The 25,622-nt window shown below is 41.8% G+C and overlaps 1 protein-coding gene across 3 annotated transcripts in view; it reads right to left on the reverse strand.

Moving 5' to 3' along the window:
• LOC117271217 (estrogen-related receptor gamma-like) overlaps positions 1-25,622 on the reverse strand; it is a 51,911-nt gene that overhangs the window by 17,001 nt on the left and 9,288 nt on the right. Inside the window, exons 1-4 of one of the 3 annotated variants that reach the window (XM_033649352.2) lie at positions 21,021-21,260; positions 12,532-12,780; positions 10,591-10,748; positions 7,039-7,155 (exon numbers count right to left, since the gene is read on the reverse strand). In XM_033649352.2, the coding sequence (XP_033505243.1) occupies positions 7,039-7,155; positions 10,591-10,748; positions 12,532-12,780; positions 21,021-21,076 (580 nt within the window). In that variant the 5' untranslated portion in view covers positions 21,077-21,260. Of the gene's footprint in view, positions 1-7,038; positions 7,156-10,590; positions 10,749-12,531; positions 12,781-17,304; positions 17,361-21,020; positions 21,261-25,622 lie in introns of those variants that run through there. The other 2 variants (XM_078173748.1, XM_033649353.2) reach the window with 2 other exon arrangements.

The following is a 25,622-nucleotide window of genomic DNA, read 5'->3' on the forward strand; positions in this document are numbered from 1 at the left end:
CAGGCATATTTTAGGATGACTCAGGGGCAGTCTGACAACCTGCTGTCTATCGTCGGGCCGTCTAGCTCTGGGTATCCAGCAACCGCTACCACCAGTTTCTCCTCCATTGTTTACCAACTGTAAACTTGCTGTCGTGACCACCACAGAAGCCCCGCCTCTCAAATCATTCGATTGGACAATAGGAAAAAAGCGGAGATGGTGTGGGGTGCTTTCATTTCAACTCGAGAAAATGCTAGGCACCTAAAAAAAGCCAACAGAAAGCTTCATTCTCATTGAAAACAATTACAAAAAGTCGACTTCAGCTGCTTAAATGCTTTCTGTGTCATCAGGGCCTTAGAATGCTGCTGTTGTCAAGATTGAAATGGTCTGTTACAAATCAGGGGACCATCTAAATGATTTTGAAGCAGTTATTTTAGGAGTCACCTCCCCATGTGCAAATACTCCATCAAAAAAAGTTTGCTCCCAAGACTTTGTTGCAAAGGCATCCTGGGCTAAGTGCCGCCAAAGACGATAGTGCAGAATTCTGATGGGTTCAGACAGATCTTTCCCCAGCGCCGGCACGGGGCGAGAAAGGACTGGCTACGGAGACTACTTTTGGTCCGATGACGGTGAGATGTGAGTTGGCAGTTTTGGGGCTCAAAGGAAGAAGTGAAGAGCTTGCACTCAGGAAGATGAGTGGGGTATTAGAGAAGAGATTGGTCGGGCAAACTCAGTGCCCCCTGACCCCGTGGTGATGTCATGAGGGGCAACAGTAAGTGTGGATTATCCCGGGCTGTTGCCAGGTGCCTCTCCGAGGTGTGAGATGAGGGATGAGGGTGCTCACTCATGCATCAGATTAAACACAAACTGCTGGCAAACACTGGATTAAATGAAGCGACTTTGGTCACTTGATATGTAAGTAAAGTGTGTTTTATACGGGTTTAATTGTGTGTGCTCAGATCTGACAGTTATTCCAACACACACATCAGAGCTAAGTGTAACTCTTCACAGTGGAATGTGCTGACAACCAAAAGGCCAAGAATAGCTTTGGTGGATAACAGACACACACACCTCCTCCCTGTTCTTCTGTACAGCCCATCAGAGTTCGATAAACACCGACTACTCAGACATTGATCTATTTTTTGCTGCTTTCATCACTCAGCCTTCTTTTGAGAGCGTCTGGATCTTCACATGGGAGGCTTTACAGGTTCCCAAAATGCACACGGTGCAGCAGGATCAGGAACACGGACATCCAGCCGCTGATCCGGACTGATCCTGGTTACTGTGTCCCCCCCGTCCACCACCCACTGCCTCCATCACGGCTGCCTCCACCAGCATGTGTTCAGTATAAACAATCTGCTCACATATTGTGACAAATGTACACAACACCGCTGTGGCGTTACATTCCCTGCACACTGCCGCTCAGATGAAAAGGATTTGGAAAGTTGGCAGTGAAAGCACACACATAGTCTCTGTGTTCCGTTCTGATGCTTTTCTCAGAATACAGATTAGCACAGCGTGATTAACACACCTGAGACCAAGTAACGTCAGGCAGCAGGAAGTGGGGATGAGATAACGAGACAAAGGAGGGTACTTTACTGACGCATCGCTGCACCACTGACCATTTCTCTTTGGAGCATACATTAAAATACAGGACCACACATTTAGTGGAGAACGGGGTTGGTTGTCACATACATTAGATCTCGCTACCTAGAGGGCGCTGTAAAGAAATGTAGGTACTGAAATTTCACTGCCTTTGGTTTTGAGGTTTGAGGTCACCTACAGGGTCATTTCAGGGGTGTTGTTGCATTCACAGCGGGCGCAACAACAATGCGCGCGAGCCAATTTCATATAAAGTCAATGTAAAGACGCAATTAGATGCGAATTCCTGCTGGGCAGTTCGATTGAGATCTTGAGATCTTGAGACATATGACGCAGATGAGTTTATAATAAAATAATTACTACCATTAAAAAGTATGAAGGGAGAGCTAGTTTTGTGTAGCCAGACCTATCTCCAGTTTTGGTTGTTTAGCCAGTGCAGGGCTACAGTCGACCTCCGTGGCTTAGAAGAGCTCACCTTTGGGTGGGGTGTATTTCCTGGAGCTTCAAGTTGTTGTGTTGTCAGTCGTAGTAGCCGAGGTGTTTCAGACCAAAGGTTTGAGGATGTGTTTTTCGCAGCGGAAAGAGTTTTAGTCCAACTACCTGCAGCAACAGTGTTCAAAGTCAAAGTAATGAGAATACTTCCAGCCGCTAAGGTAAGTTTTACACCTTCCAAACTAGCTTGCTGTTTTGTGACGTGCCTGCACAGAGCAACGATTACGTAAATGAGTCCGCTGATGTGATAGTTGTATTTCAAGTCAAGTAAAGTTGTAACAAGTTGTTTGGTTTTGGGGTAATTATAATATTATTACTGAAATTTTATTAGTAATAAGTGACACTACTCGTTTCTGGAAAAAGTAATATTATTACTGTAACGCGTTACTGCCCAACACTAGCCACAACATGTGGTTATTAGCTTAGTCACTAGCAAAAAGTCACAGTTGAGGACACTCGTCAAATCCTGTTCAGGGTTGGTTGTTCTTTGTTTTGTTCTTTGTATTGTTAAATAAGGCTGCACTAATAGTAATGATTGTTTTCTTGATGCATGAGCTGCTTCAATTTTCCTATGTGCAGTTTGTCTGCACAGCCTGGTCAACCCATAGAGTATTTAGAGATGTCTCTTGTGGGGCGCCTTCTAGTTCACTTAGTAGAGCAGGCGTCCCATGTACAAAGGCTGTGTCCTTAACGCAGCAGCTGCAAGTTTGATTCCAACTCTGGCTCTTTGTTGCATGCCACCCCCACTCTCTCTTTCCCCATGCCACGCTAGACTTTCCTGTCTAACAAAGGCAAAAATGGCAAAAAAAATAATCTTAAAAAAAGAGAAATGTCTCTTGTGCTTCGAGACTTTTACTTTTGTTCAGAATTCGGCACGTTGCTCCAAGAACAATTAAATGTTCTCTTTGGGATTGATCATAATGGTTATAATTATTAGCTGTTTCAAAGCCATCTTGCTCTTTAACAAGAGAATAAAAGGAAAGGGTTTTTTTTGGGGAGTTTTTCCTTATCCGCTGTGAGGGTCCAAAGGACAGAGGGATGTGTAAAGCCCTGTGAGGCAAACTGTGACTTGTGATATTGGGCTTTATAAATAAAATTGATTGATTGATACAAAATATCTGAATAATTGTTAAAAATTAAAAAATATGAAACATGTTTTGTTTTTTCCCTTTAAAATAACACTGGGACAACCAACCCCATGATGGGGATGGGTATTCTAAGTGCACATATCATATTTGACAGTCCATATCTTTAAAACAGAATAAGCGTAAGGACATTAAGGTCACTCGATTCCTTTAGGCCTCCATTACACATTGAAAGAGAATCTATTAGAGATACCGTTTTTGAGGGATTCAAATAAAAGTTAAAAAGTGTGACGACCAGCCCCGCTCTCCCCCACATCTGGATGATAAACTGCGTTTTTAAAATATTGCGCACATTTTGCAAACATACATGTTTTTACTGCCCTGTGAGGCGACAGCGACCACAGTATAGAGCACTAAACAGGGCTTAATCAAATCCTGCCCGGGGTCTATATGTCTTTTAGCCATGTATTTAATACGGCTCTGACTCTCCCCATTAAACCTCACAGCTCCTCTGTCTCAGCCTTTACTGCGGCCTCTCCAGGGAAGAGGGGCATTACGAGACACGATGAAGCGCGTTACGAGGGCGCTTACGACGGGAGTTACGAGGGGCAGTTCGCATTTCACGGAGGTCCAGGAATCCCACAAGGCATCTGGAGGAATTTACGAGGGGGGAGGGAAAGCAGGAGGGGGGTTGGTGAGAGGAGGGGGGGGGTTTGAGAGGCGGACTGGGATGCTGTTGATGCCCCTACCCTATTAAAAGCAGCTAATTTAGAAAAATGGCAGACACACACACTCTGTCACAAAAACACACAGAGGTGTGTTCATAAATGTGAGTGCAGGCTGACAAAACAAACTCATATACACAAACTGATATGCATGTAAAGATGCTATAACTCTGTGTATCCATAACTCACACACACATTTAGGAACACACACGGCAGCAATAAACAGACGCTGCTGTTTGGAGATGAGTAGGTGGGATTAAAGGATCATTCCAGTTTATTACAACTGGGATCTTATTATCATGGTTTTGGCCGCCATTACTATCACATTATATCAGTGATACTGAGTGCTGAGATCAGGGAATATGGTGACATCGCTACAACAAACTCCAACAGTGCAAAAAAGTTGTCAGTTGATCACACAGGTTGTAAAATAGTCAGCGATTTAGCCACATTCTGACTTCATTTAGAGGTACAAACCAAAAGTGATGCACCTAAAATTATGTGTATATGCACAACTACATGTGCTGTGTCCATATAAAATGTTTGGATTGTAATTTTATGGTTCACTTTCTTTTCTCTTCCAAATATGTGTGGCTAACATGAAGCTTTGTATAAAGGCCTGGTCATGGCTGCATTCAAAATGACACTATTTTTCATTAAAATCAATTAATTTAAGCCAATAGCTGGAATAAATGAGCCATAGATAGGCTACGTTTGTATAATATTACATTGTGAATAGGCTACGTTAAATCTCTACGTTTCTTTACGTTTCAGCAACGCCTTGGTTAACATGTTCAGGCACAACTAGAATTACTACCCTGCAGTTATAGGTTTCCACGCACTGGTCAAGTTTCCTCGACAGTTTCCCACAGAAGCACGGATTCAAAGTGGACACCCAAGATGAGTGTGACCAATTCAGTATCTGACCAAATGATTCTCTGTTTGTTCCTGAGATATGACACTGAGTCATGGCCTGAAAAGTGTTTTTGCAGAGCATTACGATGTTACAGGTGAATTTTGACCTTTTGGATATAAAATGTCATCATTTTATCCTATTTGACATTTCTGCGAAATTTTATCATAATCAGAGTACGAATTCTTGAGTTAGAGCCAAAAAATATGTCTTATAAGGTCACAGTGACCTTGACCTTTGACCGCCAAAATCTAATCAGTTTGTCTTCTATCTATCTATCTATCTATCTATCTATCTATCATTGTTGAGTTTGTGCCAAATTTGAACATGTTTCGACCACTGCAGGTCTTCATCAGGGCTTTCAAAACATACATTGTGGTGTGGCAATACCTGTGCTGTATGTTTTGTGCCTGGATTGCCTTCCTGTCGATCCTGTGTTGTTGTTTGTTGGTCTCGAACAGTAATCTGCAGTGGTCTCCACGGTTTGGAAGCCGTCTCTCCTCAAGAGATCAGCTCATATGCTACGTCACTTCAGAGACGTTGATATTATATGTATGAAACGTACAAATGTAATGTATTTTCAGTTTTCAGAAAACTCATGATGCCAACATTTTCTCCTGGTGACCGGGCTGATTAATGTCAAGTTTGACTTTAAGAACTATGAAATGTTAAACATTAGCAAGCCGTCGTTACAGTGCCGTCCTTTGAGGGGCCGTGAGCTGTAGAGTCCAAAATGGAGGAAGCTACTGTGGATTTTCGTGCTTCAATTTACCTCCTCTGTCAGAGTATAAACTGTTCCACAAAAGACGCACAGTTTACGTTAATGAAAACAGGAGTCGAGGGTACAGATAAGTTCTCTAAATAAACTGTGTTGTGATGACCCCTCCTGTGTCTCTGCTCTGCTTCGCCTGCTTGTGTGTCCTCCTCCCCTTGCAGGTAGTGGACTGGCAGTGCAGATCGCGAGCAAGCTGATGAGCTCACAGGCCTACAGAGCTGACCAGTTCAGTCTGCCTCTGTCTCTCAGTCCGCTCTCTCAGCTCCTACACAGCTCCTTTTCCACTCGTACTCGAACTCACACAATTACACGCCTCATCTTTACATTTACTATCCCTTCATCCTATAATTGCACCCACCACAGACTAACACACACACGTTTTATCTCCTCTCCCTTCTTTATTATCATCTCTGGGTCCTACACAGCGTGCAGCAAGTGGCCGGTACAGTAGGAGGTCGCTAATGTTTTCCTTTTTGAGTCACTTCTAAATCTGGACAACAATATGTCAGCAGACAGGCACACAGCCAGACTAAAGGAGCACCTGACCGCTGCCACAGACTCCCTGTGTGGTATGTATACAGTATGTCACCACTTGGGCCATATTTTAAAGCATGTGTAATGAAGTTTGAGGGCATCTGTTGAAAAGATATTGGAATATGAAGCTTGTCACAAAACTATTTGGCCTATTTTACATTTATTTCACCTTAATTTTGTCTGTGCATGAGCATACACCACTAGGCACCACTGTGTCTATCCAGAGATAATGAATTAAAAAAACTTGACTGTACATAAAGCAATTGTCTGGGTTTGTGAGGAAACTTGTCCCATCCTCATTAAATTCCCCACTTGTAAAAATATATCTCAAACTTTCCCTGCATTTAAATTTTTGGAAAGTCTCGTCCCAGGAGCCCCTAGCAACAACTTGCTCCATTATCTCCCTAGCTGCTGCACACACACTCTCACACACACACTTACACGCACACACACTGGCGGATTTCCAGAAACTATTTCGGAGGAACACTGCTGATGTAAAGACACAATTGAACAGTTAGAAACCCTCTCCTCCTTCTCTAAGACGCGGCTCTGCATTGTTCAACCCTGTGTTTACAGCACATACACGGACCCGCACACACGCATCACAGCTGGCACGGAGGGGCTGAAGTTTAACTGTCAGAAGTTTTAGGTTTCACTGGAGTCTACAGAACTACAGTACGTGCTGTCGCCAGTTTCTCAGGTGAGACATTTAAAGAACCTCAGCTGGTAATCAGGGTATTGTTTCCAGGAATGCAGGACACAGAAACTGCAGTCAGACTTGAGTTCGCCTTCGCTCTCCGGGTGCTTTTTCTCTGTCTCAACCATCTGAAGGACGAGGTTTGAACCTCTGCCAAGACCAGCAGCCGATCAATCCCTGAAAAAGCAGCTCTGTTTTGACCCGAGTCTGAGAATGATTTTTGGTGTATGGCTGACCTTCTCTCAACATGCCCACAGACAGACATTTCACAAATCGACAGGCCTGGCAGGATTTCCTTCTCCTCTTGGTGATTTCACATTCATTGGACGCTGGGCAGCTGTATTCAATGTTACCTGGAGGAGATAAGAGACACATATTTTTAGAAAATGCATTGGAACATTAATTCAACATTACTGTTCATCATCTTTTTATTTAAGTCTGACAAAATTCTCTTACTGAGATTCACAGTTTTCATGTCAAATGTTGACTAATGTGCACATATCATCTCGTCACATAATAGACTTGACATTGGATAACATCAACATACATATTTTAGTTTGCCTTTTTAAGGGCATATATAGCAAAAGGCACTGGTTTTAATCTAATAAGAGTCCTTCTTTGAACCCCGGCATATTTCAAGGTGGCAATCACTCATAAGGGCCCATTCTCCACCTAACACACTCAGTACGTTTACATGCACAGCTTAATCGAGCTATGCTCAAAATTTGATTTTGGCGTCTAATCGGACTTCGGTCCTTGTCCCAGTTTACAAGCAACTGAGAAAATCGAATTACTGACGGGAACGTGTCCTCCTCCTCAACACTAGGTGGTGATATGCGTCGTTTCAGCAGGTTAATACGGCCCCCTTTCCGGTTGACCTATTACATCACTTAATAATAAACAACTGGAGTCAGGCAGCAGACCGGCATTTTCGAACAACAGCAAGATGGATAATCGTACAGCTTTGTTCATCTCGTATGTAATGTACGCGTTACTGATTGTGCAGATAAGGTGCTCGCTATCCCTCGTGGTCATGATGATTTCAAGAGGCAGACAAGAACGCTGTATGCTGTTGGAGGGCTACAACAATAGCATGTCTTATCTGTTCCGGGGTCATACGGCAGCACGGGGGGTGTGGAGCACGCGCATATCCATTGTCTAGTTTAACTCCAATTACGGCGTATATATGCTGGAGAAAATCGAATTCCAATCGCATTATCTGGGTGTCTTAATCGGAGTTGGAGAACTCCGATATTAGTCGGGGTAACGCGTTTACATGTACTTCAGTTGTCCAGGTATAGTTGGATTAAGGCAATAATTCGTTTTTTTCAAGTGTCATGTAAACGTACTGACTATTGGAGAGCCCACTCTCTCTATGGGCTGCCCACCTCAAGGGTCCCAATGCAACCACACTGCCTGCACTGTCTAGATTTACGCCCCTGGATACTTCAGAGAATTAGTGTTGTATATTGCATAGTGCTGGGGGTATTACGAGAATCAGATTTAAAAGAAGAATGGTAAAAATCGAAGTAGAAGCCGAGATATCCTGACTTTTAGGCCCCCTTTCCCATGGGAGAAAACCCACTAACACGCACAAACATCTGGCTGTTGATCTCTAAAACTCTGGGCCAACTTAATTTTGAGTGTTGTTCTAGCGCTGCTTGGACGGAGGTGGACAGAAGTTTGTGGCAGTGCATCATTATATAGCGGCAGAAAAGGGGCTAAAATTAGCATGGCCACCCAGGTGTCGTATTCCCATCACTGTCGATCGGACAGCCCTCATACTTTGACACGTCTTTTATGTTGGCATATACACAGCCAATAGATGGCACTAGAGGGCAGAGTCAAAAGTTTTGCAGAAAACCAAATGAGGCGACAGTGGAAGAAGTCGTAATTTTGTACCTTTAAACAGAGGCAGCGGTGTAGGTGCAGTGGTCTGTGCAGCTATTACGTACATCTGACATATCGATGAAGAATTCTTTTCACTAAATTACCAATTAGTTTCCTTCCACCATTATTTATATTTCTTCAACATCTCCTACAGTTGTATCTCCCTTGAACTACACTACACTGCCTCCATGATCTCAGGTGGCACTGCTCCGTTTCGCCCGTAAAACAGACAAAAGACAAAAAAAGAGACAAAAGGCTCTGTCCGTCTCCATATCTAACATTGAGCATAAATGAACCCTTAGTGGGGGATTTTTCTCCAGTAGTAAAGAGGCCTAATAGTTTATTGGCTCCAACTCCAATTTGCAGTGATGGAAACATGACTTCCAGTTGGATTCACTCATTTTTGGCACTTTATTTCGACACAACCATCTGTAACTCCTGCAACTCTTTGACACCACAGCCATAAATTCCATCTGTCTTCATCCAAGCAGCACTCAATCATCATTCCAAATTAGCTGGCATCGAGATTGAAAGAGAGACTGAATAAATAAAAATGTTTTCCTCGGCCTCCATGCTGCTTTCTACTGTTTACTAACCCTGTTTAACAGTGCGTTCATGAAGTCACAGGTGAGACACCAGGGGGAAAAAAACAGAAAGGCTAACTCATTCATTGGAAATGAGAAAGGAGTCTATTGCCTATTTTTTAGCAGGTTTTCCTGAGTTTAAAAAAACGTCATATACGTGCTAATTCTGGTTGAAAAGGGGTATTACTTTCTTGTGTGAGTCATGCCCTCAAAACACAGGATCCTACACCTCCCATGATGCAACTGGAAAGGGTCTTTCATTAGACTGTTCCTGCCTGGAAAGTATTCAAACCCTCTAAACTCCACACCTCTTGTTTTTGTGCCCCACGCTTTCTTTCATTAATCTGTAACCTCAAGCAGAAACTGACCGTGATGACATCACTATGACATCATCAGGATTGGTTTCTCATGCTTGACAAAGCTCCCTCCAAGCTACAGAGGACATAATACAACAGGCTGTGAAATACTCCTCATGACGAGTCAACTGATGCCTATGTGTGAATTCAGTGCAGTGCATCTTTAAATTATGGACACTAAACATTAAATCTTATTTTCATCATGACATTTTGACTTTAACTCACAATCAGTGCAATCACACACACAAAAACACATGTTCCTAACACCTAATTGAGAGTAATAGCCATGGCAGCCAAAAGTGCGCGTTAAGCCCGATGGCGTCCAGCCAGTTGCAGGAGCTCTCAGCTGCCACCCTCGATCAGAAACAGGAAGTATCTGATGAGCCAGACATCAGATCTCCCTGGCTGATCTGACAGCCGTTCATCCTGTTTGCCCTTTGAATCCATCTAGCCAACTTCTAGAGGCCTAAACACATCGCAGCCTGCCGGGTCCTTGACCTGGGCCCGGAGCCCACAGAGCACAGGACAAGCCTTTTAAAACACCCAAACTGCCTGCCGCTGCCTTTCACCGCTAACAGCTTTCAGGGGTGAAGCGCACACACACACACACATTCAGCAGCACCATATGTTATCTAGAGCTTTAAAGCCTAAACTCAAACATGTTGACTATACACATGACACGCTGTAAGTTCAACCGCATATCAGCTGTTTGCAAACAGGTCTTTATTTAAAGCCTTTCTGCACTTTGAGGCGGGGGAGGGGGGGCCGGACGCTGTGGGCTAACTGATCGGGGTTTGTTTATACCAAAACAAACGACTGCATCTGCACAATGTTGCTAGTAAAACAGGTTTATATGATGCAGCAAGCCACGCACAATAAATTCTGTTACTAAGTATAAAACTGAGCATGAAACCTGCGCCTACGTGTGTTGTGTGTGTGTGTTTTGTCTGTCTCTTACCCTGGATGGTCCTCTTGAAGAAGGCCTTGCAGGCTTCACAGGAGGCCACACCGTAGTGGTAGCCCGAGGCAACATCACCGCACACCAGACACACACGCTTGGCCACCGAGCCCAGCATGAATTCACACTTCACTTGGCTTTCTTCCTCCACAAACCTCCTGGATAGAAGTGAAGAGGAAGAGAGGAAGGGAGGAAGTGAAGGAGACAAATTAAGAGGAATGTGATCAGATAGCAATGGTGCTTCCATTTAACGTCTGTGAGGCAAAACACACAAAGTAAAGGGCAGTATAATGTGAGATTTCCATTGGGGACAGAGGGGAAATGTCCCCCCACCCTTTTCAAACACATGTTAAACAAATGCCTAACACACAACTGTTTAGAGGTCGTCAGCTTCTGGATGTGAATGTAAACTGAGCTCCTGATTTTGAGCAGATATACCCTAAAAAATGTGACAGAGGAGAAGCATATTTGGAATCAGTACTATTCTGGCAGAATTTAACATGATGCCCTACTTAAATGTCCAGTGTGTTGGAAATAAGGGGACATATTGGCAGAAATTGAATATAATAAGTATGTTTTCTTTAGTGTATAATCACCCTAAAATAAGAATCGTTGAGTTTTTGTAACCTTAGAATGAGCCGTTTATATCTACAAAGGCAGAGACCACCATGTTACACCTCCATGTTTCTACAGTAGCCCAGAAGAGACAAACCAAACACTGGCTCTAGATAGGGCCATTCACATTTTTGCACTGACCATTGTCATTAGCAGCTCCTCGGTTGGTAAAAACACTGATAAATGCGTAACTGCTTTATTCTGTGTTTTTACTGGTTGTAATCACCTGGTCTGTGGATAATTTGTCTCCTGGTAAAAACCTCCTGAACAATGAGTACTGAAGGAATTCTAACCGGGAGAAGTTTCAGCTGGTTGCAATCTGCAATACTCACCACTAGATGCCGCTAAATCCCCAGAAATCGTACACACTGCTCCTTTGACTATTTTCCGGATTTTTAATTTCTCCTAGCTATTTGGGATCAGCAGGACCCGATAAGTATAAAAAACGTAACATTGTTAATGATAATTAAGTCCCAATGTCCTCAAATTAGACAACAATAAAGTCCCAATATCTTCAAACTAGTCCTTCCTAATTAACAGCCTCTTGTTGCTGTTGCTAAAATTGGTCAAATTTGTTGCCATATCAAACTACAAACATAGATAAACAAGCTTCAACCATAAACTGTGATCAGGTTTTGGACCTTGTCCACTTTGGTGTCAAGATCGCCTGCAGACTGACTTGGCAGAGATGGCTGCCATCTTGTTTTTAAAATGTGCTGTCCTCATGAGGACGCAGGGTCTCAGGAGGATAAGTGAAGGTCTAAAGAACAGAAACTGGTATGAGTAGTAAAAATGAGAGAATGGATAAAAAAATAACAATAAAAAGAAGAATGGCATTGATTAAAAGCCAAACTAAGTAAATAGGTTCTCAGTTCTTGTTTAAAAATGTTCACAGACCCCGCATCTCTTAAAGCTTTTTGAAAGGTATTCAATAATTTTGGAGGATATTTAACAAACGTTGCACTGCCTGCTTTCTTGTGCTAATTTTGTATATTTAAAAACCCAGCAGTTGAGATCTGAGAGCTTGTGAAGGATTACAGAATGACAGAGAGTCTGCAACGTAGGCTGGTCCAAAAACCATTGAAAGCTTAAAAAACAAATAAAAGAACATTAAATTTTATTTTAAAAAGTGTGCCAACCATTGGAGTGGATAGTATGCTCTGTCTTTCTTGTTTTGGTGATAAGTCGACCAGCACAACTCTAAGTAAGTGCAATAATCTGATCTATTTGAAATAAAATCATAAATAAATATTAGTGTATCTTTGTAGGATAGGAACGGCCGCACCTTGGCAATGTTTCTTAAGTGAAAGAAATACATCCACCAACCTGTTAGCTTCTCCATTGTTGACCAGTCCCGCTGTGTGACCATAGAGGCTTGGCGAGTCCAGCCCATTGCTGTGAATGTGGCCTTTCGGGGGCCCGTAGCTGGAGTTTGTGTCCGAGGAAGTGCTTCCAGGACTAGGCTGAGCCGGGCTGACATCGCCCTGAGAGCTGGGGCTGGGGCTGGAGGGCTCACGCTTTATAGTGGAGGGACAGGTGGGGTCCAAGCCCCTCACTGACATCCTGCCCAGATGTCTGGAGAACAGAGAGGAGAGAGGAAACACAGGAGAAGCTTTATTACCACTCTATATGATCCTATATGCACCTTATTGTGATCCATATTCATGAGGGTGAAGGATTTGACTCTCAGGTCAGCTATATATGAAGAGTCACCTTGGTATTAATATTAATGAGTGGCTAGTTTTATTAAGTCAGGCATCATTTACACAGGAAGTAATAATGTGATAAGCAGCTTTGAAAAATCATTAGCATTAAAGCTACGGTAGGTAATTTTTATTAAAAGAAAATAGCTGTCATATTTGCTGAAACTGTCACCACATCCTGATAGTCTCACACAAGATGGATAATCTGAAAAATTTAAAAATAAAATCAGGTTATGTTGACTCCTTCTGGTGCTGCTAATGGCGCTTGCAAGAATATACAGCACCTGAGTGAAAACAACCAACCGACCCGAGTTTTGTCTAGCGTCCATTTTCATTAGTTCAGTCTGAATATTTACCACCTCCTGCCTGAAATGCAATTATTGGCCTGTGTTGCGTTCAGGCGTTGTCACGTAAATAACAAATTCCAGCATTTGAATAGGCCATAGCACAACACAGCAGCGTGACAAGTGGGCCAAACCCGAACCGAACCCGAGCAAAATTTCTGATTTGTTGTCCGAACCTAGTTGGACACGTCGGCTATCCACACTTTATTAAAGACCCCTGCTTTAATCTATGTATTCATATATCTATTCACAACCACATACAGAGCTACAATGCACTCTGTTTTGTTTCATCCGTCTCCCAAAGCCTTGAAGACCTCCACCTCTCCACCTCCACACCCCTTCATCCATGCGTCCATCCATCCCCCGTCTTATCTAAACCAGCCGTTTGTGATTTCCCACATATGCAAAGCTGCCGTCCATTACACTGCTTTGTTTTTAAAGTTGGAGATTGCTTAAGCAAACGTAGGGAAATTGCCAAACCAGCAATCATCCGCTTCATCATCGCCATTATGTTCAATCCAAACACGATCATCTTTCCTCTCTCTCTATTGTCTCTGTGTCTCTCAGTTACTCATCATACTCGACCTGTCAAACACTCTGTGGCCTTCAACAGTTAACAGGCTGTTACGACAGTTAACAGCTTTTTTACTGTTAGAAGATGTGGCGAATGAGACACAAATAAATGCTCTGCAGTGCAATTACAGAGAAAATGTTACTGCTAGTTCATTTTTGGATGTATTGTGCACTTAAGGCAGTCCAAAAAACACAAAAAGTGCAATGAAGAATGGTTTTAAGAACAATATGCTCAAAAAATACACACGTCTTTTGTCTTAGCATTTTCAAAACTATATTTTTAGGTGTACTTTCTATGCATAGCGCCATTCTAACTGCTTGAAATAACTCTTCCTCTGCCTGCATGTTGAAGTGTGCATCATTACTTTATTATTGGATCGAGATGTGACCACAACAGACTCTCTGTCACCACGACAAGAAGAAAAAAGCATCTGAAACCAGCTGAGGTGTACACTTGGCTCACAGGCATGTGATGAGTGCTCACACACACACACACATACACTCACTCCCACAGTGGCGTCAGGCGTTCATGTGCGTGGATGTAAAAATAAAAACCATAGATGGGCTCCTCCACTTCTCTACACACACACTTCAGATTCACGTGATCAGGAACATACTCCACCCCCCCCCCCCCCCCCCCAGCCCCCCCGACCCCCCCCCCCGCACACACACACTTACAGACACATTTTAAAGCAAGTGTCTTCATAAACACTCCGACACATACAGGCATGCAACTCTTTGTCGCCAGGCCAACTTTAAAAAGACCCCCTTGCTGTCTCACTCGTGTCACACACTTCCACATGTAGAGAAACACACACACACACGTTCAGTATCCACACAGCCGTACGTCTCTCCCACTCTAATCTTGGCCTGGTGTGGTGGATGTCGGCCTCGGTCTGTTTCCTGCCATGTAAATCAGAGTTCGCTTGGCCACAAGTCATTTGGTAGGCAAAAGGACTGGCTGCTGTTAACCACCTCCAGAGTAAACCATGGGCACGCGCTATTGACCCCTCTACAAGCCCACAAAGACAGACGCACGGACGCACAGTAAGAGACAGACTGACAGCAAATAAACACTCCACAGGAGCCCAAAGTAGACGTTTCTATAAGAAAATCAAGCATCTGCTGTCTTAAAGGGACAGTTCATGCCAAAATCAAAATGCATATGTTTCCTCTTACCTGTGGTGCTATTTATCAGTCTAGATTGTTTTGGTGTGAGTTGCAGAGTGTTGGAGATATCAGCTGTAGAGATGTCTGCCTTCTCTCTGATATAATGGAACTAGATGGCACTCAGCTTGTGGTGCTCAAAGTGCCAACAAACTACATTTGAAAAACTCAACATCAATGTCTCTTTCCAGAAATCATGACCCGGTTACTCAAGATAATCCACAGACCTTGTTGTGAGCATTTTCATGTAAGAACAATTTTCTACCGAACTATACATCCACCAGCCGAATCACTGCACAGAAGGAAGAGTACATCTACTGTTAGTTCACCTAACACCACTGTAGCTAATGTTACAGCTCGGCGGACAAGGACACCATTAATGTTTACATCTTGCTCTGGGTACATAAAGTTCTATCCGACATATTTTCCCCTTATAAAGGTGTTAGGGCGAACACGCTAGCAAATGTTAGCAACATTAGCACTTATGTGGAGTTGTGTTCCTGATCATTTGACGAATGTAGGTCCAATGTTTGCTCCGCTTTTAGATCTGTTTTGGTCTCCTCCGACTTTTAAAAGAAATATCTGGTTCTTTAGCTGTTAAGTGCTGCAATAATTTATCACTTTTTCACTGAAAACATCCGCCCTCTGGGGCTGGAAATGACCTCAATGAGAGCGCTAACAGTGAAACAGTAAAGTTGTGGGCCTTTATCAACAAAGCAATTAGCCTAAGGACACTAAAAAGCTCCATAGAGTTAGTGGGGACTGTGGCAAAAATTGCTGGGGGGTTTTCGCATTCAACTGAGAAATCTGATCCATCTGTAGAAAAGCATTCTTTAAGATAAGGTAGCCAAAAAAATATATAGTTTTGAGATTAGGACTAAAATTCAGGTATAACGCTGGCACTAGTATTTAAATATTCTCAAAACAGCCAACTCTTGTCTTAAAGGAATACTTAACCCCCTCTGAATGACCGTTTGTATGTCAGTTACTCATCCTGTGTAAATTTGCATTTGTGAACGAAGAATCCAAAAACTTTTGATAAATTATGGTTGAAGGGGGCTGCGTTTAACAACAGCAAAATTATATCAAAACATCTGTTAACAAACTCTCACACAACTCATGCAGTATAATCCAAGTCTCATTTATACAGTTGTGTGCTCGGTGCTTCCCAAACAGACAGCCTTTCCCACGGGAACTTAAGTAAAATTGAAACTTATCAATGCACTCTCTTCAAAGCCAGACTCCATTGACAAAAACAGTAATTTTACATCACTGAACACAGGAGCTGCTGGTCTACCACTACCTTGATGAGGTAGTTTGTTTGTGTTGTCGTGTGACTTTGGTGAATCTGAACTAACCCTTTAAAACACCAAAGTCACACAGTAACACAAGCAAGCTAACTGATCAAGGCAGTGGTAGACCAGCAGCTCCTGTGTTCAGTGAGGTAAAATTACTGTTTTTGTCAATGGAGTCTGGCTTTGAAGAGAGCAGAGGTAAGTTTCACTTTAAATTCCGTTTCCTGTCAGAAAGGGCTGTCTGTTTGAGAAGCACTGAGCATACGACTGGATAAATGAGACTTGGATTATACTGGGCGACTTGTGTGCGAGTTTGTCAACAAAAGTTCTGAAACAGTTTTGCTGTTGTTAAACGTGGACCCCTATGACTTCAATTAATCAAGAACTTTCTCAGTTTTTGGATTCTCCGTTCAACTTTGAAACATGCAGAAAAAACATTTTCTTAGCGAATCCAATGTAACACAGGATGAGTAACTGACACACAAATGGCCATTTGGAGGGTGAAGAATTCCTCTGAGTGCCCAAATTTTACCTTAATATCCAATGAACAAGCCTTGTAACTCCTCCCCCTCCCCTGTTGCCATGTCTCACCTCTCCAATCCACTTTGAGGACTATAAAAACAGAACACTGAAGAGATTTCAGTTTGCTTTTAAGGTGACTCACTGGGTTACTTATTGGCTATCCATCACAGGCGTCCATATTGGCGTGTCAGGTCTCTGACAGGTACAGAGTGAGATATACTTTGTGCTCTCCCATTATAATGCATCACTGGGTGGAAGATGAGGGGGAGGAGGAGGTGGAGGGGGGAGTTGGTGTTTTGCCTTCATAATGAAATGGCATTAGAGTGGGGTGATCAGATGTGATGTAATATTCACTCTGACAGATTACTAATCTACAACTCAACATAAAAGCCCATCAAAAGACTGTTGGTGCGGCTTCTACAGCGGGGATAAATCAGAGTGTGTGTGTGTGTGTGTGTGTGTGTGTGGGTCAGTGGGTATTCAAAGTTATCCTACCTTAGCCTTTTGTGTCCCAGTATCCAAAACAACTCTAACTGCACCGTGGCAACAAAGGCCAAAAAAATCCGGCGTGAAACGACAGGGAGACAGAAAGAGAGAAGAAGAAGAAGAGAGGCGGGGAGGAAATTATAAGAGAAGGCAGACAGATAGAGGGAGTGTGAAAAAGCCGGGAAGGGACAGAAAGAAAGGGGGCAGTCCGGTGGCTCATTAACCTGGGGGTGTTGAAAGAAAAGAGAGACGGCGACACTCACTTTCAAATGAGCGCGGTCATAATGCAGACAATGACCCGACGGATGAAGGAGGGTGAGAAGAAGACAAGGAGGGGAGGAAAAATAAGAGGGAAGTGACCAAGGGATGTAAAGAAAATGGAGGGGAAGTGAAATAAAACACAAGGCGACAGATACTCTCTGCAATATCACAAAAACAAACTAAGTAACCTTTTAGCCCTAACCCCGAATCCTGAGGAGCAGCTATGTAGGTCAGTGGGGTCTCAGAGGTGGTGGGTTTTTTTGACTAATAAGGAGATGAGCAGGGATCAGCGGCACCCCGAGCCAGGCGTAAGAGCCTTAGTCAGGGTTTGGACGAGGCTGTTAGCAGTGAGATGAGGTGCCTGTGGCTGCAGCTTTGGACCCGCAGGCTCTGGAAACATGGATCATGTGCCATACAGGGGATCATCTGCAGCCTTTTCTCCCATTATCTGGCCAATTCTGTCACCAGCAATCAGCCGACCTGTACGTCCACATGTCCGCTCATCTTCTGCCCGGCTGTCTTTCCTTTTTGTCCTACAATTCCTCTCATTTCTTTGAGCTGGGGGAATGTTATTTCCAATCCTTAACAATGCTGGATGAGATGTTTTCTCAGAGGCGGGTGATTATGCCACAGCTGATAAAAGCACAGCGGTGATGATAATGAACATGATTTTCTTTTATGATTACAGAAAAGAAAGGCAATCAAAAAGCTGTTGCCGGGGTAATCAAACAGCTGCTTCGCACAGCTTTCCACAGGCTTGTTCGCGTCGGGGAGATTTTCACCAACCGGCCTCGGATGACCCAAGCTGTTCTCAAACTGGTTGCACCCACTCATCCTCACTATCAACAAACAAACAGGCTGAACAGTCACAACTGTAAGTGATGCAAACAAACCGCCACAAACTATGGGAAGTTTCCATCAAAGTTTTCCCAAAAACACAAAGAAAAATCTTTAGATTTTAACACTTATTTATGCAAATCCCTGTTCCTACTATCCAATTATTGATTAATCAATCAACAGACAATAATTCAGCAACTATTTTTGATCATTGATTAATGCAATTGAGCAAATATGCCAGACAAGGGATCAGGTTTTGTTTCTACATTGGGAGGGACACATATGAAACCAGGTTTTGGGGTCCTCTGCTTGAAAATTTTGAGTGCTAAACTATCAATTTCTGGCATCCTGGTGGATTCAATGCACCACTTGTTGCCTTTTCTGCATCAGTTAATGGTGAAAATGTCTAATTCTGTCAAAACAAAAGTCCTCTGCCATATCTCTATATAGTAGGCTTTGGACTTGCTTGAGCCTCTTGAAGACTCTCATCCAAGAGGCTTCTTCAGTTCTGTCCTCTTGGATGAGAGGTGAAACGTCTTCAAGAAACTCAAGGAAGTCCATAGCCTACAACATACCACTTAAGATAAACTTGACTTGGATAATTGAGAATCTTCACCAACATACTGCGGAGGATATATCTGAAATCTACGCCTATGATGCCAAACGTTCTCTACTTTCAAATCTTCTCCAATTCATATCATTGTAAACTTTTCAATGGGAGGTTTTGACTTGATTTGACAAAACAAGACATCATCTTGGACTGTAGGAGACACAATTAATTGACTAATCGAGAAAATGATCGTACAATTAAATGCTGAAATTCTAGAAGACTGCAGGTCTATGGCGAATATTTACAGCGGCTAAATTCAAGAGAAGATACACTAAATGCCAAACAAGAGGACGATTTTAAATGTTTATGTGGAATGTATGCATTCCTCTGAAAAAGACGTGGATGAGCAACTACCGCAAAAGTCAGGGCTGGGCGATATATCCTGAAAATTATATCGTGTATTTTCAGATTATATATATATATATATATATATATATATATATATATATATCGATATATTTTTAAATCTCCCCAAAAGCACTTTATCAATGTTAGGACTGGGAGACAAAATCTAACATATTTCTCACCAAATACCCTCTTTCATGCGACAAAGTTGTCTGCATGACGGATGTTTTTTTGTTATTGTTGTTGTTTTTCAGAAAATATTAATACAATTAAAAAAAATTCAATTTTCCTTGTCTTTTTTTTTACATACATAAACAGACAGTGACATAAAATCCAAATATAAACATAAGTACATTCATACATCAGTCACAGCTGTCTATAGTCAATCTACATCGTAATTTGCTCCAAGTGAGAATCAATTACGAAACATCGCACAGTTTTAGCATTTTCATATATATCAGAAATGGTCCTGTGGAATTCACCTGTAGTACCACCCAGCTTACACCTTATTTCCCCAGCATATAGAAAACTCATAAGATCACCAGCCCACTGAGCATGTGTGTGAGAGACGTCTCCTGCTTCCACTTAGTAAGAATAAGGCCTCTAGCAATGAAGGAGGCAAAGGCAACAGCATTTGTTTAGTGTCTAGGAGGAGGTATGTTCTCTGGGGAAGGGGCGAATTTGACTCCAAAAACCACAGAAAATGTATTAAATATCCAATAATTATTAAGATTTGGACGAGTCCAGAAAGTACAAATGAGGGATCCTGTTACTGCAATTAGATTTTTGATCAATAATCATCAATAATGTGAACATAATGGCTGAGTGGGTTAAGGTAAGGGTTGAAACAAATAGTACAGTCTGGCAAGTTGATACATTTACCTCACTTTGCTGTAATACAGCCTTTAAAACAACGGGAAAAAAACACAATTTATGCCACATCACGATGCAACGATATCCAAAATTGAAGACGATATATAGTGTTGTATCTCGATAACAATATAATATCGTCATATTGCCCAATCTGAGTAAAGGTACAACAATTCTTTCCATAAAGCTGGAAGGAATAGTGACAATGCTAAGCATGGGCTGGGCAATATATCAATATTATCTGGATACCCAGCTACGAGACGAGATGATGTATCAGATTTGGGGATCAGGATTTCGTAAGGGTCGTCTTTTCCTGGCTTTATTAAAGGCTGCGTTACAATTAAGTGACGTTCGAGCTGTCCTACCATTTACCCACGTAGTCATTATATCCACATTACTTGTGATTATTTAGCAGAAAGCTCATTGTGTAAAAATTTGGTGAAAGCACCAATAATCAACCCTACAATATCGTCGCAATATCGTCATCAAGGTATTTGATTTGCACTTGTGATGGACCCTGATTCACATCCGCCAACTCTCTCAATGTCCTGAGTCATTTTACAAGGTTTATTTCAGACACACAGATGTGTTATGAATCAAACTGACTCTCTGAAGTATTCAAATCAACAGCGTACAGATCATGATACCTGTGCAGCACAAGCAGACACTTCAGAGGCATAAACACACCGATCAGACATCTGAAGGAAAATCTTATCTCACACAGTCTGGCTCAGTTTGCTGCTACACCTCTGAGATACACTTCATGCTGGTTGCAGCCCCTCTGCAGGGTGAAAGTACTTACTCTGTGTCAGAGTGGTAGGTGAAACACTCTGGGAGGTAGAGGTCGACTAAATCCATGTGCACTCTGCCACCATGCTCTGAAGAGAAGAAAAAAATGAATGTCTGTTTCTGTCTGTGTCTTTTTCTTCTTCCTTTCCTCTGCTGGTTTAATAAACTGTGTCTCTCACTGCACTTGTTTGTCACTTTCTCTTTCCTCTGCCTCCAAACTTTGTCTCCATCTACAGCCTGCTCCTGTGTTGGATCACTCTCTCAGCTCGTCTCATTGTCCTGTGTCTGTCTCCCTGTCACTCGCACTTCTCACCGACAGCCCCCTTACGGCCACTGGCTGCCTTTGAAGTCCTGACTGTTGTGACTAGCTGGCTGTGTGTGACAAGGGTCTCCAAGGGAAGCTGGCCCTCATGAATACTCAGCCACACACACACACACACACACACACATTTGAATGGCCTTCCCCCAGAACGCTGAGCTGGCAGCTGATTGGCTGTGCTCTGAGCCAATGGGAGGCAGCCTCTCAGTGGGGCAGGTGGATATGACAACAGAGGATGTTTTAGCTTTGGTTCTTAAAGAAGTTCATGTGGGAATATGGGAGGTGAGTTCTCACATTACCGTCAGCAGATTTTGTTTTTATTGTGGTTTAGAAAAAAAAGACAAATAATTATACACTATGTGTGAATTACAGGATAAATCTTTGCTCATATTCTGCCCAAAAGCACACATGTATGATCTTAATCAATTTGTTCAGTTTATTAATAGATCCAAAAATGTCTATCCACATTAACTGTCAATTGTAAACATTTATCAATGGAAAGAATCTGGTTTTAGTCTCATAAATATAAAAATAAGCTCCTAATTTTTGTTTTATATCACTGTAAGTTGAATATGTTTGAGGTTTTACACTGCTGGTAGGACAAAACAAGCATTACAGTGGGCTCTGGGAAAATGTGATGACCATTTTTCACTGTAAATATAATAAGATGTAATTAAGAGATGAATTAATAATGAATCATTAGTTGTAGCTTTACTCAGATTGGTAGAAAGAGCTTAAATACCTAAACAAATCCTACTAAATCAGCCCAGTCACCAGAATAAAATGTTAGCATTGTACGTTTCTGCAAACCACAGATACATTACATTTGTATGTTTCATATGTATCATATCATGACACATCAGGACATTTACAGCTGTGTTCATGGTAAAAAAAACAACTTATTTTTAACCAAATATTGGGACATTTTGAGCTGGGTTTGTGACAAAACAGGTATTTTTTCATGTGACTTCAGGACATTTCCAGCTGTGTTTGCAGCAACAAAACTGCGTATTTTTAACAAGATATCAGCACATTTCCAGCCATGTTTGTGGTGGGGAGAAAAAAAAAGTATTTTTAACTAAATATTGGGACATTTCTAGCCAGGTTTGTGGCAATAAAATCAGGTATTTTTTAACATGACTTTTGAACATTTTCAGCCGTGTTTGTGACGACAAAACTGGGTATTTTTAAAAAGACATCGGGACATATCTCCAGCTATGTTCATGGCAACAAAAGCAGGTGGTTTTTTTTTTACAAGACACCAAGACATTTTCAGTTGATTTCATGGCAACAATACCGGGTATTTTTTTTACAAGACATCAGGACATTTCTAGCCGTGTTTGTGGCGATAAAACTGAGTATTTTTAACAAGACATCGGGACTTCTTAGGCTGTGTTCACCGTGACAAAAGCGGGTATTTTTTCAACACGACAAGACATCTCCAAACATGTTTGTGTCAACAATACCACGTACTGGATGTCAGGACATTTCCAGCTGTATTTGCGGCGATAAAACCAGGTATTTTTTTAATGTGACTTCAGGACATTTTCAGCTGTGTTTGCAGCAACAAAGCCGAGTATATTTAGCCAAACATTAGGTCATTTCCACTCAGGTTTGTTGCGACAAAACTGAGTATTTTTTTTTAACAAGACACCAAGACATTTCCAGTTCATGGCAACTAAAGCAGGTATTTTTTTAATGAAATGTAAAGACATTTCCAGCCGTGCTTGTGGCGAAAAAAGGGTATTTTTCAAAGATACATCGGGACATTTCCAGCCATGTTTGTGGTGACAACACCAGGTATTTTTTAATGTGACTTCAGGACATTTTAAGCCAGGTTTGTTACAACAAAACTGGGTATTTTTTAGCGAGACACCACAACATCTCCAAACGTGTTTGTGTCAACAAAACTGGATATCGTTTTTACAAGGTTTCGGGACCTCTGGCCACATTTGTGGTGACAAAACTGGTCATTTTAAGCCAAAACATAATGTTTTCCTAACCCTAACCAACACATTTTTGTGTCTAAACCTATTCACATGTTAAAGATCAGGGTTGTCACAATATAAAATTGAAAATCAAAACATAAAGAAATGTAAAGTTTTAACATTGGCTACTTAATAAATCTAACATATCTGTGGTTTTCAGAGACACACAATGCCAACATTTATTCTGATGACTAGTTTGGACAAATAATGTCAGAATGCTGCATATGAGCTGAATAATTTCCTCCAAAATCTACACTTTTTAATTCAATGCCACATCCAAAAAAAAGTCATCACCTTCCCACAGTGATTGGAGTAAACATATGGACAACCGTGCAAAGAAACACACATGCAGAGTTTATAATCAAGCTTTAACTGACTTACTGCTACAGTACTTTTATCTGATCTAATCAGCTATGGCTATGTGCCTAATGTGATGCTTTTCGCCTTTCGTTGACAGAACACACACGTGCACTCGAAATGAGAGCCACAGTAAGTAGTGCTTGGCATGGAAAAAAAGGTTAAACGGTGCAATAAGATATAGAGTGATCAGCAGACACAACACAGCATGGGAAACTGAAGAAAAATAAAATAACTTTAAACTTGCAGTTACACTTTCTGGTGTCCAAATGGATACTTTTCTTCCCTTTATGTTGCTGCTGTAGTGTTTCATATGTCTGGTGTTGCAGTGACTGCAGACCAAATGTGTTCTCATTTTGATCACATGAAGTGCTAGTTTAAAGGGACAGTTCACCACAAAATCAAAATTACATATCTTTCCTCTTACCTGCAGTGCCACTTATCAGTCTGGATTGTTTTGGTGTGAGTTGCAGAGTGTTAGTGAGATATCGGCTGTAGAGATGTCTGCCTTCTCTCCAATATAATGGAACTAGATGGCACTCAGCTTGTGGTGCTCAAAGTGCCAAAAATACATTTGAAAAACTCAACATCAGTGTCTCTTTACAGAAATCATGACCTGGTTACTCAAGATAATCCACAGACCTTGTTGTGAGCAGTTTCAAGTAGGAACTATTTCTACTGAACTTCACCCTCGAACAATATCACCACACAGAAGGAAGTGTACATCTACTGCTCGCTCACCTAGCACTACTAAGCTAGCTAACGTTACAGCTTGGCCAAGGTGGATGCTATTAATGTTTACATCTTGTGCTGTCACGAGCATGAGCCCCTCATCCATGAGTAGATGCACACTTCCTTCTGCGCAGCGATATAGTCGGTAGGTGTAGTTTGATAGAAAAAAAGTAGTTCCTACATGAAACTGCTCACAATGTCTTTTCATGCACAAATTGAAAATCTGTATAGAAACAGGTGGATTTAAACGCACCTACTGAGATAACAGTAACACTGGATTACACGCATGCCTCATTCTCTCTGAATCACCAGTGTGAGTGAAGGCATTTTGAATGGCGGACCCCGCCACTAGCAGTGAAAACTACCCTGTGGATTATCTTGAGTAACCAGGTCATTTCCAGTCCCAGAGGGCGGCAGTTTTCAGTGAAAAAGTGACAAATTAGTGCAGCATTTAACATCTTAAGAACCAGCTATTTATTTCAGAAGTTGGTGGAGACCAAAAGAGAGCCAAAACTAGAGCAATCATTGGACTTACACTCGTAAATAGGCAAATGTTTGCTAGCCTGTTCACCATAAAACCTTTATAAGGGGAAAATATGTCAGATAGAATTATTTTATTTATTTACCCTGAACAAGATGTAAACATTAATGGCATTAGCTACAGTGGTGCTTGGTGAACTAGCAGTAGATGTACATTTCCTTCTGCGTGGTGATTCGGCTGGTGGATTTAGTTTGGTAGAAAGAAAATAGTTCCTACATGAAACTGCTCACAACAAGGTCTGTGGATTATCTTGAGTAACCAGGTCATGATTTCTGGAAAGAGACATTGCTGTTGAATTTTTCAAATGTATTTGTTTGGCACCACAAGCCGAGTGCCATCTAGTTCCATTATATTGGAGAGAAGGCAGACATCTCTACAACTGATATCTCCAACACTCTGCAACTCACACCAAAACAATCTAGACTGATAAAAAAACAAGCACTACAGATAAGAGGAAAAATGTGCATATGTATATTTGACTTTGAGGTGAACTATCCCTTTAAGTTGCATTCTCCAATTTGTGATTAGATCTGACGAAAACTTAGATTATCTTTAATAACAACACAAATAAAACAGTTACTCAGCTAATCAGTCCGCTAATGAACACTGTCATTTCTCCAGTGAGAGTAAAGTCGCCCGATGTTAAACGAGTCTTATGCAACCTGTGTCACTACGTCC

Source organism: Epinephelus lanceolatus, chromosome 13 (assembly GCF_041903045.1).
Source record: "Epinephelus lanceolatus isolate andai-2023 chromosome 13, ASM4190304v1, whole genome shotgun sequence".
In the NCBI taxonomy this organism is placed as follows: Eukaryota; Metazoa; Chordata; class Actinopteri; order Perciformes; family Serranidae; genus Epinephelus; species Epinephelus lanceolatus.